General features: G+C 32.6%; 1 protein-coding gene across 10 annotated transcripts in view; it reads right to left on the bottom strand.

Annotated features, from left to right (window-relative positions):
* LOC143240030 (uncharacterized) overlaps nt 1-14,921 on the bottom strand; it is a 90,608-nt gene extending 75,687 nt beyond the window's left edge. For 5 of the 10 annotated variants that reach the window (XR_013021526.1, XM_076481791.1, XM_076481792.1 and 2 more), the window contains exons 1-2: nt 14,594-14,921; nt 6,051-6,175 (exon numbers count right to left, since the gene is read on the bottom strand). Coding sequence is in view for 5 of the 10 variants with exons in the window: in XM_076481791.1 (XP_076337906.1) it covers nt 6,051-6,175; nt 14,594-14,722 (254 nt within the window). In the remaining 5 variants the exon portion in view is untranslated. Of the gene's footprint in view, nt 1-3,744; nt 3,800-6,050; nt 6,176-6,947; nt 9,985-14,593 lie in introns of those variants that run through there. The other 5 variants (XM_076481799.1, XM_076481797.1, XM_076481798.1 and 2 more) reach the window with 5 other exon arrangements.
* Nucleotides 14,922-15,158: the final 237 nt, after the last annotated feature.

Here is a 15,158-nt window from a genome sequence, read left to right as displayed (position 1 = left end):
TGGATAGAACAGTAATACTCATTTCACTTCATATTTTTAACCTTTAAAGTCTTATGGCATTTAAGAGGTCAGTCAAATTGTCTAACTCTGCATAGCAGTGGTTATTAAACTCTTTTAGCCTGAAACTCCTTTGAGGCTTTTCCACCTGTTACTTTAGCATAGTGTTGGAAAACAGTGCCATAGTAAAAACAATATCTGCTTTCAACATACTGTGCTATTTAATTAATTCAACATAATTTATATAGGCTTATTGTTTATTTAGAATTAAAATTAATTCAACATTTTTGTTTTCAGCCCGTTTTTTGGTGGCCCAACAGAAAAAGCTTCATGGCTCTTAGAGAGACCACAGCTCCCACTCTATTAAACTGCTGTATTGAAAATATAAGATAAAGTGTAAAATTTTTATGAAAAGAAAAAAGCCCAGTAGGAATGTTGAGGATCTGGAATTACCAATGTAGAAAACTGGATCTATTCTTTTCCTATCTTGGTTTAAACATCATGTGGAAAAGACAAAACATTTTGCAGCTTGGCTGATTTATTGACATGAAATAGATGATAGTTTGATAGCAACATCCCTCTATGCATCAACATGGTATTTCAATTGAGTGACATTTTTCAACCATAACAAAAGTGACAGTTTTTAATTCTCTACATCTCCATCATAATTGTGATGGCTGTACACCAAGACATACTTCTGAACTGAACAATACTCACTATAACCACATAATCCAGCACCTCAGTCTTCAAATTCATCAAATGCTGTTTTCTGAGCTTTAACCTTTAAACTTACTTAAAATTACATTAGGTTACATTCACCAGTGATTTAGGTCTTATAATGGCCCCAACAATTGTTAAGACACAACTCAAAAGCAACAAAACCATAACATTTCATTATAAATAGATGCATACTGTTAAGACTTTAAAGTTAATGAAGATAAACAACTGTAGTTTCACATTATAATCTGAAGTCATACTAGAAAGAACAAAAAAGGGTAATTTATATTTATTTCAATTTGTATGGAGAATCAACTTGTAGAGAGAGAGAAAGAACAAAAATGAAATCTATGGAATCTCGAATGAGTGTTTTATTCTATAGATCCTGTAATAGTTACTGAAGGTTGTGCAAGTGAACATGATCCAAGGATTCAAATTCAATTTTTTTTTATTCCAAGTTCTAAACTAACATCCATATTACATTCCAAAACATTTCCTCCAAACAAATTATAAGGGTAAGGAATCTAACCAACACCCTCAGTGGCAAAAGAATAATTTAAAAAAAAATCATTTAAAAACTCAACACACTCAAACAAAACACTCTACTTTCTATTCTTCACAATTCATTTTCTTTTCTCATATTTTGCTTATTTTTAATAGCTCTAAAAGAAATCTTTACTGTTAAATAAAAACAGTGATTATTATTACTATTATTACATGTGAATTGTACTTCACAAGCCCTTTCTAGTATTCTAATTTTCATTTTAACAAATCATCCAGCTCTTCTGTAATTCATTAAATTTTCCATCCTGGCCATCAGTTTAAATTTCCTAAACCTATTATGTTTATCTGTTGGTCTATTATTCACAACAGTCCATTTCTTTTCCAGACAAAGTACATCTATTCTGAATCCAAATATGTCAAATCTCTTCAGCATTTCAACATATCTCAGCTAGAGCAAACTCTCACACTTCATGGCCTCAAAACTGATTTTTGGAAAACTTGGAGATAAAATTTTATTATTCATCATTTCAATGTGCAGCAAAACATCAAAATTAACTATGCTTTGATCCTTCACAGCCAATTAATAACACAAACCATTTTAAGAAAGCTCATATAATAAGGAATTTATAAAGGCTTATAATGGGGTGAATAATTTATGGACACCCTGTACACACAAACATATATTCCTTAACCACTTGGTGAAGAAAATGATTCTGAACTGTATCCAGAGACTTCTCATTGTTCTTGTTAAGATTCCAAATATTCTCAATCAATATAGATTAAATCCTTGTGAGAAACAATTATCTCTTTCCAAAATTTCTCATTCATTTTCTCTATCTGTTCTGATGGACTTTAGCAATTGCATTTATTATACCAGTTTTCTACTCTTGATTCCACTAAAAGACACTCATACAAGTTTAATTTCTCTACTTATCTACCAATTATTTCCTATTTCAATAAAAGGCAATTTTTTCTTAAATAAATAGGCCATTCCATGAAAATAGGGACATTGAAGACGATTTAAAAATTTTAACACAACCTCAAGTGCCATATATATTTCAAAAGCCAAAGTACTCTGAAATTGACAATTTATGAAGAGTAAAGATACAGGATCACAAAGAGTATCATCTAATGGGGTGGTGAATTTTTTTTTAAACTTGCACTCATTGTATAAAACTTTACATTTTTGTTTCAAATGTTTGGAAATCTAAAATTCATTAATTTCATGTTTCTCAGCCGTTAAGATGGGGTACTGTCATCATTAAATATATGACTTACCTTAGTAACAGCCATTTCTTTGAAAATGTGCAACTTTAATAACAAAATTCATTGTAAAGTTCTATGCCTTTATTAGAAATTCATTCTTATTTCTTAAAAGGAATTAGTAACAAAAGTAGATTTAACATACTCGCCAATAATATTCTTTTGATGTTAATTTATTTGTTATGAATGCTACAAAGAACCAGAAGCCAAAAACATTGGGTTAACATCTGTGATATCCTATTTTATTTGTAATTTGCTGATCTACAGCCACAGCATGTATTCTTATTGAATTAACCCTTTTGCAATGGGCTTGGTAGAATATACGCAAATTTATATACATATTCACACACATCAAGTATTTGTTTGTGTAAATATCCAATATGTTGGTTACGTATCTGAATGTGATTTCATGTTATAAGTAATAACTATTTTGCATCCCCAAAACTCAAACATTATTTATGCAATCTCTAAAATCTCCTAAATACATTTGGAACATTTGTTTTCAGTAAGACTTTATACTTTATATACCTGAACTATATAGGGCCTGTCAACTCACTGACCTCATAACCATCTCAAAAAAAAAAGGAAAAAAATTTAAATTTTATATATATGTGTGTGCTAAAATTACTACATATTATGACATAAAAATACAAATGTTTATTCTTAGTGGCTTAAGTCTTATAACATTATGTATTTATATATTTACTTATATAATTTTTTATGACACTGACCTTCTAGTCATTCCTAGCTAACATTACATAACTTGCATTGATGTGGTGTAAATGCACTTATGTTACCATATCCAATAATATAAAACTGACCTTTTAAGTCTTTACAAAGTTACCCTGTCCCTGTTGTGTTTCAGTGGACAAGTTTTGTGTAATATATATTGTAATATTTAAATTATTATACATTATATATGCATATAGATTATTATTATTTAGTAACAAGTTACAAAATTTATTTTTCTTAAAATATAGAACAATAAATGAAGCAAAGCAAACAAATGTCTCTTCTAGCTACAACCTTTAAACTAGGTTGCTAAGCCTTTTAAAATTTAAAATTTCACAGGTAGAGGATATCAAACAAAATTTGTTAAGTTTTATATATACAGTTGAATAACCAAAGAAAATCATAAATAACTGTACTGATACCACAGTTATAATTTATTATAATTATTATAATTTATTAAGCTCAATAACTAAGCTGCATTCAAGTGTAAAAAAAGTAAGAAACTTCAAGCAGACTAAAGACACAACTTACTTCCTTGAAATCTTGATTTGAAAGAACGTGGTAGCCTTTTCTCAGATCACAGTGGCTGAGAAAACCACAAAAGGGGCACTCTTAGCTTTTGAGTGGTTATTCACATATATTGGAGTAAGAGTATATAAGAGACTTATTCAAAAAATGGAAGAGTTGAGCAGGGCCACAGTGCTTCTTTCAGTACATAAGCAATATCTCAGCAAAATAAGGTACAAGATTCTTATCTTATATTCTAGCTTGTCAATATTGGTAATTTGAGTTTTTATTCTGTAAGAAACTATAGATTTAATATTTTGACATCATAAACGTCTAATTTTAACTGATGCTGCATTCAACATACCACGACTCTCTAAAATCCATATTTAATTGTATTTTAATATTTACTTTTAAATTAAAAAATTAACTCACATAAAATAATAAAGTTTGAATTATAACCTATAATTTTAATTCCAAACTTATTGATATAAATTCATTAAATAGTAGTTTAATAAAATTTTGAATGCAAGTCAACAAATTTGGTGTCCTGTCATGAAAGGGTTAAAGCCTATAGATGTTTGTTTATCACAGAATCTGTACTGTAAATAAGAAAATTAAATAACTATGTATGAATTCTGTATCAACAGTAAATTGTTCATGCAGATATTTCTTTTTAATGATGAGGTTTTTTTGCAAGTGGGACACTGCTGACAACAAAGTTGTGAAATTGGTTTTCACATGGTTGTAGTTTTAGATATTCAACCTATTTGTACAAGATTTTGACATATTCAGTAACCGAGTTATTAAACAGAACAAAGATCTTTCAACTGGAGAAAACAAAATGCATCTAGAGGGCAGAAGAGCTGTGATATGGATAAATTTTTCAGAAAATTACACTTTCCAATGAAAATATGAAATTTAAAGTGTCTGGCATCAGATGCATGTCAATATGTGTACTGTTTCTATATGGACCAAGGAAACGGTCACTTTCATCACATTCTGGTATGAGATAATTCATATCACAAAAAAAAAAGTTTCTGTACACATATTCCTGATTCTACAGTCTTATCTAAAGAATTTAAAATTACCACAACCTCACTATTTATGAAAGTCTTTCTCACTGCTACATCAGCCCTTTTGTCTCACTTTCTTGCTTCTATACTTGGCTGTTGCAATTCTGCATGCAACCACTCCACAAGCTTTAAACTTGCTTTTCCTCTTTTTGAATTCACCATTAATTTATTTTCTTAAAACCTTGAAATCATGCAACCTACCTGCCATATAAATCCTCCACTCACTTGCTCAGTACTTTTAACACCTTTACCTATAACCTATAGATGACTGCTCAAAGAAATGCCAGATAGCAGTATGCAACTTGGAGCATTGCATACACTGTCAAACAAGGAGACAGCTGACATGACCAAAATGCTTACAAATCCTTTAACATGTATAATAATACAAAAAGCTAGGAAATGCAATACATGTGTTGCATACATAGATGACATTCTACTGACTTGTTTGTTTGTTTGTTTTTGGAATTTCGCACAAAGCTACTCGAGGGCTATCTGTGCTAGCCGTCCCTAATTTTGCAGTGTAAGACTAGAGGGAAGGCAGCTAGTCATCACCACCCACCGCCAACTCTTGGGCTACTCTTTTACCAATGAATAGTGGGATTGACCGTTACATTATAACGCCCTCACGGCTGGGAGGGCGAGCATGTTTGGCGACTCGGGCGAGAACCCGCGACCCTCAGATTACGAAGTGCACGCCTTAACACGCTAAGCCATGCCGGGCCTCCCTCTACTGACTTAACACCTATTATTTCTATTCATAACTAATTAACCCATTAACAAAAACTAATTGTCTAATTTCCCAACTTTCATACTATCTGTAAAACATATTACAATTTGTCTTTCACCAATTTTCACCTCATCTTTTGAGACTTTACAGCTACAATGCAAACTTGAATTCTCAAGCTAAATCCACTCTAAATCTGTGTAACCCATACAAACAGTACACTGTTTAAGTTTTTCATGAGCCAATAAAAATTAGATAAATATCATAAAAAATTCAAAAAATATTTATTATAAGAATAAAAATAAAAGTTAAATTATTGACTAACGTGTTTTATGATATAGTGTTTGTTGATAGTTTAGACTCAAGTCTGTATTGTGTTGGATAATAAGAAGGCATACATTAGTTGGTGTTGGGTTTTGTTTCTAGAGTTTGAGGTGTCCTAAGTCAGTTAGTTTTTTTGTCACTTAAGCTATGTCTTAAAAAGCTATGTTCTTTTTGTACAATGTTTTTGAAACAGATACACATGTACTTACTCATTAATATGTCTTCTTAAGCTGTCTCGTAATTGATTCTTCTGTAAATCAGGTCGCCAAGTTTGGGTGGATAGAAACTTGGAAACATAGCCTTCAACTCTCTGACGTAAATTTTGATACGATGACTATTAATGATAATAGGAATGTTTGTTTTAGTACTGCAAAATATTCTATAACATTACAAAAATTAGTAGCTCTGCAGATACTGATTCAATAGCTTCAAAAAGTTAAATAATAATTAACTGCATATACATATGGGATCTATAAATCTAAGTAAAAAAAGACTAGCTAATGAAATTCCAAAATAAAGTGCACACTATAGTGGAATCTCACACAGTAGCAGTAAATTTAATTGAAACAGAAAACAATAATGACTGTACACTTGAGTTGAACTTCCCCTTTTAGAAACATGAGGTAATCAATAACATGCTAGCACTTTATGTAGGAATAGCACAAATGCACGTATTAAAGCAAAACAAAAGTCATCTGGATTTTCTCCTCTGCAGGTCCTCAGAAGCTAGATAAGAAGTGCTGCCTTGTACAGTCTATCTCTGGTATATACACTGCTTTTCAGCTATCTGGAGAGTCCCAAAGTAAAAACTGGTAAATTGCTAAAAACCAAGATTTCTAAAATTATACATGGACTTTTCATTATGTTAAAATGCTTTTATTTGGGAGCTTTTGGCCCTCTTACAAGAGCCTTCATTGAACAACAATGTACTAAGCAATAAACATTTATTAAAACTGGGGAACACTGCTTCAAAATAGGTATTTAGGTAAAAGAAAAGTCTGTGGATAATTCTAAAATATTAATTTACTTGCAAGACTTAACTAAATAAAAATCTAATCATGGGAAGAAAGTAAAAAAGTAAAATTATAGAGCCAGAAACTTCTCACTGTGTTCTGCCTGGTTCTATTGGCTAGTATGCTCTAAAAGCATAAGCTCTACTGAGCAACCTCTCCCATCAATATCAGCACCTCCCCAGAGAGATTAATGTCCATTAAAGTCTCCCAAGTTTAAAAAGAGAGATGGCAACTGTTCAATGAGAGCATCAAGGTCTGATTGATCTTAAGTCTTTCCAGGAGATCGGTAGAGAGAGCAAACAATGATGGTACCATCTAAGGAAACATGGATGGCAATGTCCTCCAAAGGTGTGTCGAATGACAAAGACAGGGTGGGCACACGCTAACTGACAAAAAGTATCACTTCTTCATGCACTCGTCCATCACACAACCTGCCATTTCTGTTCAAAGAAAGGTGACTGTATTTCCAGGTTCCAGAAATGGTCACTGTAAGGAAAGACAGAGGATGATAGGAATCAATCAGTGACTTGATATCATCTAAATTAGAATAGAAACCTTGGCAGTTCCACTGTATCAATGTGGCCATTTTTATTTATAAGGAAGAGAATTGGCTAGAGAGCACTTCTGTTTTTGACCACATCTCTTTATTTTCTTTACTGGAAAGAGGTCTCTAGACCTCCATGGATCCTGCCCTAGTTTGATTGGGCAAGTCTCTGTCATTAGTAGATTCCAGTAACTGATGATGTGAATGAATAATTGTTCTGCATCTTGTAGAAGAGGATGGATCTGAGAAAATGCCAAAACTCAGAACCAAAGGAAGTGGATCCAGGAAGCCACTAGAAGTGATCAGGATAGAGATGGGAGTAGACATTGATACGTCTACTAACTTAATTATGAAAGTAAAAGTCTCTTGAGGTGATTTGAAAATGACTCTGTTGGAGCCAGGAGGCATATGTCTGCATGCCCACTGTAGCAATGGAACAGAGCACAGCAGCATATGTCTAAGATGGAGTGGGGGACAATTTCCGAGCCTCTGGATAAGAGATATTAATTACAGTCTTCAAACATTGTACTTCTTTCTCTTCTACCCAATTAGGGTAAGAACAAAAATACAAGGAGTGTGAACTACTACAGTCAATACAGTTTGATTCAAATTTGCATCTGTAAGCATTGTGGTCTTTGCCACCACAACGAGCACATTTTAAAGATTCATGACAAGAGGTCTATGAATGTCTGAATCTCTGGCATTAAAAGCATCAGAGAGGGTTTGAAATATATGACCTGACCTTACAATTTAAGTGTTCTGCTTTGATAGTGGCAGGTAGATGTGGCGATATGAATGTCAAAATGATTACATTTGCAGATAGCATTATTCCATTTTTGTTAATGGAAATTTGACACCTCACAGAAATGCCTTGGTTGGAGAAACCAGTGAATATCTCTGACTCAGGAATTTTCTTTAAATCCCTCTCAACTATAACTCCTCTGGAAGAATTCAAAGTTGCATGGGGAGTAACCTCAATGGGTATATCCTGATGCTCTTTGAATTCGGAAGGAGTTTAATGTGTTGCAGTGAAGATGTTTCCACCAAAATGTCTCAAAATTGTAATTTCTTTTCAGACCTGGGGTGCCTGCATGCCCCTCTAAACCCTCTTGAATAAAAAAGGAAAACATTTGTCCTGAGGATTTCTCAGATAAGGAATATATGTTTAGAAATTGAGGTACAGAATCTGTCTGTGATGGTGACTGTAGAACAGAATTGTCCTTGAGTGGCCATTTTCTGATAATATGTTTTTTTTATTTTATCTTTATTTTTTTTTTTACATGGATAGGGTATCCATATTAAAGGAAATACATTTCAGTGCCCATTAACCCAACCTACCATGGAGCACTAAGAGGGGATGCACTACAATGCCAAACAAAATTTTGTAGCAATGCCAAAGTTTCTTGAGCACTATACCCAAACACCAGAATCAGACATAACATCCACAACATCCGTTGAAAATGTCCAATAATGGCAGAGATGCTAACTATTTCAAATAATTGAGCATAATGATTGTAGACAGTCCTTTATCATTTGTGGCTACTAGGCCTGACCAATGTCTCTAAGCTGTTTATTATTATATTATTATTATTTATTACTGCTAAAGATTGCTCACTTATGACTGTTTTGTGTATTTAATAAATAAATTTTAAAAATTCTTTTGAAATTCTTTTTCATATTCTGAATTCTTACTCATAAATGTCGTTATTTGCATCATTTTTGTCTTCGCCTCAGCCTTTTGTTGGTAAGATGCCAATTTTGTATGTCTGAAACAATCGTTTGTCCAGCCATGTGCCACAGAAAAACTGATGTGACAAACTGTATAAAATGCATGACTGTCACTGACTTTTGATGCAATGACTGGATATTTTGCACTATACTCTTTCCTAAATTTTTGATTCACAGTTTTAATCCTTTTCGATTTGCCAGAAACAAGACAATCTGGTGAACGAGGCCTCTTTTTCTCCATCTTGTGAATGATCGCATTGGTGTTTCTATGCCGCTTAGAAAACGTGAAATACCAGTGAGCACTGATGAAATAACTATGGATTCTCCCACGTACCCAGTATGAAGAAGCACCGCACTCAAACTATTGGTAGACGTCGAAGATACAAATATTTTTTTATTATTTCAAGCACAAACATGATTATTGCAAGTAGCCATTTGGACTATGTCTTTTATTTATTATCAAAATTTATTTGTATCTCACTAGAAATTTTCTTTTCACCCCTTTCAAGCCCTGGGGGAACAATTTATCACTTTATTGTGTAGGTCTATATAATATACAATAATGTGGGAGTTGCAACAAGTTGTAATATTTGTCTGTATGAGCATATAGTCGTAATGTATACACCAAAATTGTAATGATTATGCTCAAATCCTAATGGTTAGCATCTCTGCAATGGTACTTGATGACCCTAGCCGAAGCACACCAGCTGATCGCACTGGATGGGCCATCCACAGGCTGCCCATCTGCAGGATATCTAGGCCGAAGTGGTGTGTTGGGGTTGGCCTAGAAGGTTCTGTACTTCCAGTTCACCTCCTCTGGGAGGTCCCCTCGCCACATACAGGATCCACATCGAGGGGCTAGGTGCATAGAAATAAGTATAAAAATCAGTATCAAAGAGTTTGTTTTGTTTTTTGGAATTTTGTGCATAGCTACATAAGGGCTATCTGCACTAGCCAACCCTAATTTAGCAGTGTAAGACTAGAGGGAAGGCAGCTAATCACCACCACCACCACCAACTCTTGGGCTACTCTTTTACCAATGAATAGTGGGATTGACCATGACATTATAATGCCACCACGGCTGAAAGGGCATGCATGTTTGGTGCAATGAGAATTTGAACCCTCGACCCTCAGATTAGGAGATTAATGCATTAACCTACCTGGCTATGCCGGGCACTTAACAAAGACAGAAGGGTTGTGATCCAAGAGCATATGGGACATTCCATGTCAAATCATCCAGGGGGCTGCAGGTGACCCCCACAGAATGCTTTAAAAAAATGCACATGTGCTCATATACCCATATAATGAAAAACTGCCAAAGATTAGATCAATATCTCTAATAGTTTCTGATTTATAGCCCTGTAAAATTTAGTTATTTTTTTATTTTTGGCAAATTCATTTTCAGGCAACTTTGGCTGCTTAAAGCTGCAAGGGTAATGGTGGTAAAATGCTGAAATTTGCTACACTGACTGAATTAATCTCACAGAATTCAAAAATGGTCTCAAACCAAGTTTACCTCTCTTAAGATTTGCATAGTGAGGCAGTAAAATCACCTGAACACCCAAAATGTAAAAAAAACATTGGTTTAAGCCATAGCTCTAATATGATACAAAGCTGAATTTTTTTTCTAATTTCCTATAACATATCAGTTGATAAATCAGCAATTGTTGTAATTAAAAGTCTGTTAAATCTCCTGTAAAAAACTATAGCTGCATGCAACTTTTTATGATTTATCTAAAAATAGCCCTACTTCAGGCCACAGTTTGACCATAACACCAGTTATTCAGCCTTTTCAGATTTTTACCATATATTCTTACATCTCTGAATATGATCTACAAAACAAAATCAGGATGGTGTTCAACCTGCTTTGAGTTATAATTTTTAAAACTTGTTTACTTGACAAAAAAAACTTCAATTCAGGTGTGTTACTGTGTGCAACTATATCCACACAATTTTGACAAATACCTGTCAGAATTTTATGAATCCCACTGAAATATTCTAACCAGCCTTTCACAATGTTAAATAATAAAGTTGTAAGAAGCAAGAAAGAATTAATTCATTTATGATCAAGTTTACTGGCATAACTAGTTAGGTCCCATAGCAATGCAAATATATTGTGTATGCATTATAGTTATGCTGATATGGCTGAGTTTAAGATTCATAATATAATAAATACAAAGATAAATCAGACACAAAAAGCACAGTGCTACAACAGGGGATAACTGAGAAAGATCATAGTCACACCAAATTGCAATAATCATGATAATGAAAATGTTTCAAAAACTGCTTTGGCAGCTTGAATAAATTTCTGAATTTTGAGTTTGATTATATTGAGATCACTTTGACTTAGAACATAGTGGCAAGCACTATTGCCTTGCACGGTAGGTGCACTTATCAGATAAAGAATATGTTGGAAAGGAATCCAACTTTCATATTTACGTGACCTTACAGGCCATTAGAACAGTTCGTTTCTTGATTTCTTCATAAATGACACCAACACATCGGAATGTTCATCTGATCTATCTTTTATGTTTCCCACATACCATTCATGATTGTATATGCATGCCACATATTTTGCTGACTGATAATTGTCATTGCTATCATTACACCCTATTTGAGCTGCTGCAGTATTACTTTCACTGCTACTACCAACAGTTACAACTGTGTACATATCATCATCTGATAGCCTTCTCATATACAATTTGTTGGTAGAGTGGGGAATAAAGCTATGATGTGACCTAATACCTGCCACAGTTTTGCATTTTTCATAGTGCTCAAGTAGATCAAACTTTACACAATTCTGCAAGACTGATTCCTGATTGACAAGAAAGAACTGAATATACTGAATGTAGTCCTTTGCCCAATGGTACATATCAGAAACACTTAAAATTTGATAATTTATTATTTTTCACAACCTTGATTTTTTTTAAAGATCATGTTCAGAGATGTAAAATATAAGGTAAAGGCTGATTAGAATATTTCAATGGGATTCATACATTACTTCAAAATTGTATGGATATATTTGCACACTGTAACACACCTGAATTGAAGTTTTTTTTTTGTCAAGTAAACAATATATGGTCAGAGGATACTTTAAAAAAGTATAACTCAAAAAGTAGGTTGAACACCATCCTGATTTTGTTTGTAGATCATATTCAGAGATGTAAAAATATGTGGTAAAAATCTGAAAAAGGCTGGATAACTGGTGACATGGTCAAACTGTGGCCTGAAGTCGGGCTATTTTTAGCTAAATCATAAAAAGTTGCATGCAACTACATTTTTTTTTTTTACAGGAGATCTAATAAACTTTAAATTACAGCAATTGTTGATTTATCAACAGATATGTTATAGGAAATTTGAAAACACAATTCAGCTTTGTATCATATTAAGTCTTAGAGCTATGGCTTATTAAATAAACCAATGTTTTTTACGATTTTGGGTTTTCAGGTGATTTTACAGCCTCACTATGCAAATCCTAAGAGGGATAAACTAAGTTTGAGACCATTTCTGAATTCTCTGAGATTAATTCAGTCAGTATAGCAAATTTCAGCATTCTACCACTATTACTCTTGCAGCTTTAAGCAGCCATAGTTGCCTGAAAATGAATTTGCTAAAAATAAAAAATATTAATTAAATTTTACAGGGCTGTAAATCAGAAACTATTAGAGATATTGATCTAATCGTTGGCAGTTTTTCATTATATGGGTAGATGAGCGCATGTGAAGTTTTTCAAAGCATTCCGAGGGGATCACCTGGAAAATTTTCCAAAATCTGGATGATTTGACATAGAATGACCCATACGCTCTATGAAACAACCCTTGCCATCAATATCAGCACCAATCTAGAAGGGATTATGTTTATCAAAGTCCACCAAGATTAGTAGAAAAGATTCTATTTAAAGGATCCAAATGCTCATGTATGACATATATTCAAATAGCAAGTCAAAATTTATTGGCCATGCTTTAAAATGTTGGAAACCAGAATCAAAACACCTACATAAGTTAGTAGAGTACATAAGTAATTTGAAGTAATGAATGTTTCAAGTCACCCTAGTCTGTATAGTTCATTGTGGCTACTCTATATTATAACTCAATACATGTACTAGAACTGCCACAACATGTAATAGCTAATGGTAATAATGTAATATGTTAAAAGAAAGAAAAATGTCTACATATTTAGTACATTATGAAAGTCATGAAGATTAACAATACTTCAATGCAATGTATTATAAGAACTACTATTATTACTAGTACTACAATATGCAATAACTAATTTTATATACAATATGCAAATCTTAATCTATATAAAAGCCACTAACATCACATTATGAGTCATAAAAGCTAAAATGCATTTGCCCAGATAGATTAGTTCAATTACTGTGTCCATTATTAGTTAAATGGGACTTTTAACACTCCTATGAAAAGTGGGGCCTAATAGGCTCCACAGCAACTTGAAATGTTATTTATATTAGGCTAATAATTTTGTATTTAAATGAAATTGCCATTTCATTTAATGAAATGAAATCAAATGATTTTCAAATGTTTGTTGATTTTGATTTAATGAAATGAAATCAAATGAAATGGAAATTTCATTTAAATACAAATTTATTAGCCTAATATTAATGACCTTTCCAGTTGCTCTGGGGCCTATTAGGCCCCACTTTTCGTAGGAGTGTTAAGTATAGTGAGTATAGATATAATAAACCTAAAATAAAGATCTAGCCTAGAACCAAGTGCACCAAATTTATCATCGAAGTAAAAATTCAGTTTTAAACTTAAATCATTTTTCAACTAAACTATTTACATGTACATCACAAATGTTTTTTTAAATAAATGAAACTTTTTAATCAATGGAGACTCAAACTGAAGAAATCAACAAACATTTTTTCTGTTGTGCTGTCTATACATTTCATTTTATACTTTTAGCACACAAACTAACAATAATATTACGTTATACTTTTGTTGCTAAACAACATGATATAAAATGCCGTTGTTGGAAAGCAGTGTTGCCAAAACACAGTGGCTTTTCCATATATTAAAAGTTCTTAATCTGATTTTTACCAATAATTATTTTATGAATACACCACGAATTCATTTCATGAATTATATTAATTTTGACTAGCTCACAAAGGAATTTATCAATGTTTGACAGCACTTTTCTGCCTCTTTGTTGGTAAAACATGATTTAAAAAAAATTAGTTTAGTTAGCCACAAAATGTGACATTAGGTTACGCTGTCATTTTCAACAGGCTATACGCCAATATGCAATATAAAATTTGTGAACAACCATGGCATGTTACTTGTTTAGCACCTCAATAAATATACAAATATTATGACCTAAATAACAGTGAAAAATCAGTCCTTGTCAAATAAACTTTACAGTTTATTTAAATTAAAAAACCCATGTCTGAAACCAAACGAGAATATGTAATATAATATGCCAACCAAAAAAGTGAAGTACAGTTTACCTTTGTATCAACATCAGCTAAACAATCCCGACGAAATTGATCAAACATCCCTTGAGATTTTAGGTGATTAACAATATCTGCTATAAGTTTCGGATCTCCTGGGCGCAAGTTTGTTGATTGCGTTTCCATACCTATATTCTGACTTTAGCGTACTTTTTTTAGAAAAAAAAACAAAAAATTGTATCATTGCTCCATATTTCACTAAAAATTGAAATTCGCTATTTTGAACATTTCTCTTCTTTAAACTAAACTCAAAGTTAACACTAATCATCGATACGTAACTTCATAAAAAATTTGGACCAGTGAGGGATAGTTCTGTCCACAAAATGGGACCGTTTGTAAAATTATTCATAAATATACAAAATTTATATTCGTTATCAAGGTTAAATATTATTATACTATTATATCTATGCTAAGATTGCTGTTGAGTTATTTGGAGAAACTGAAAAAAAAAACGGAAATTGTTTAAAGATCTTTTTTATATTTAAGGTAAACATATTCCTTATAGAAAAAAAAGGGTAGCTACAAATAAAAACCAGATTGGCTCACAAGAGAATAAGTTTGT

Source organism: Tachypleus tridentatus, chromosome 13 (assembly GCF_004210375.1).
Source record: "Tachypleus tridentatus isolate NWPU-2018 chromosome 13, ASM421037v1, whole genome shotgun sequence".
In the NCBI taxonomy this organism is placed as follows: Eukaryota; Metazoa; Arthropoda; class Merostomata; order Xiphosura; family Limulidae; genus Tachypleus; species Tachypleus tridentatus.
The sequence above is the reverse complement of the archived record's forward strand: the minus strand, read 5'-3'. Positions and strand labels throughout refer to the sequence as shown.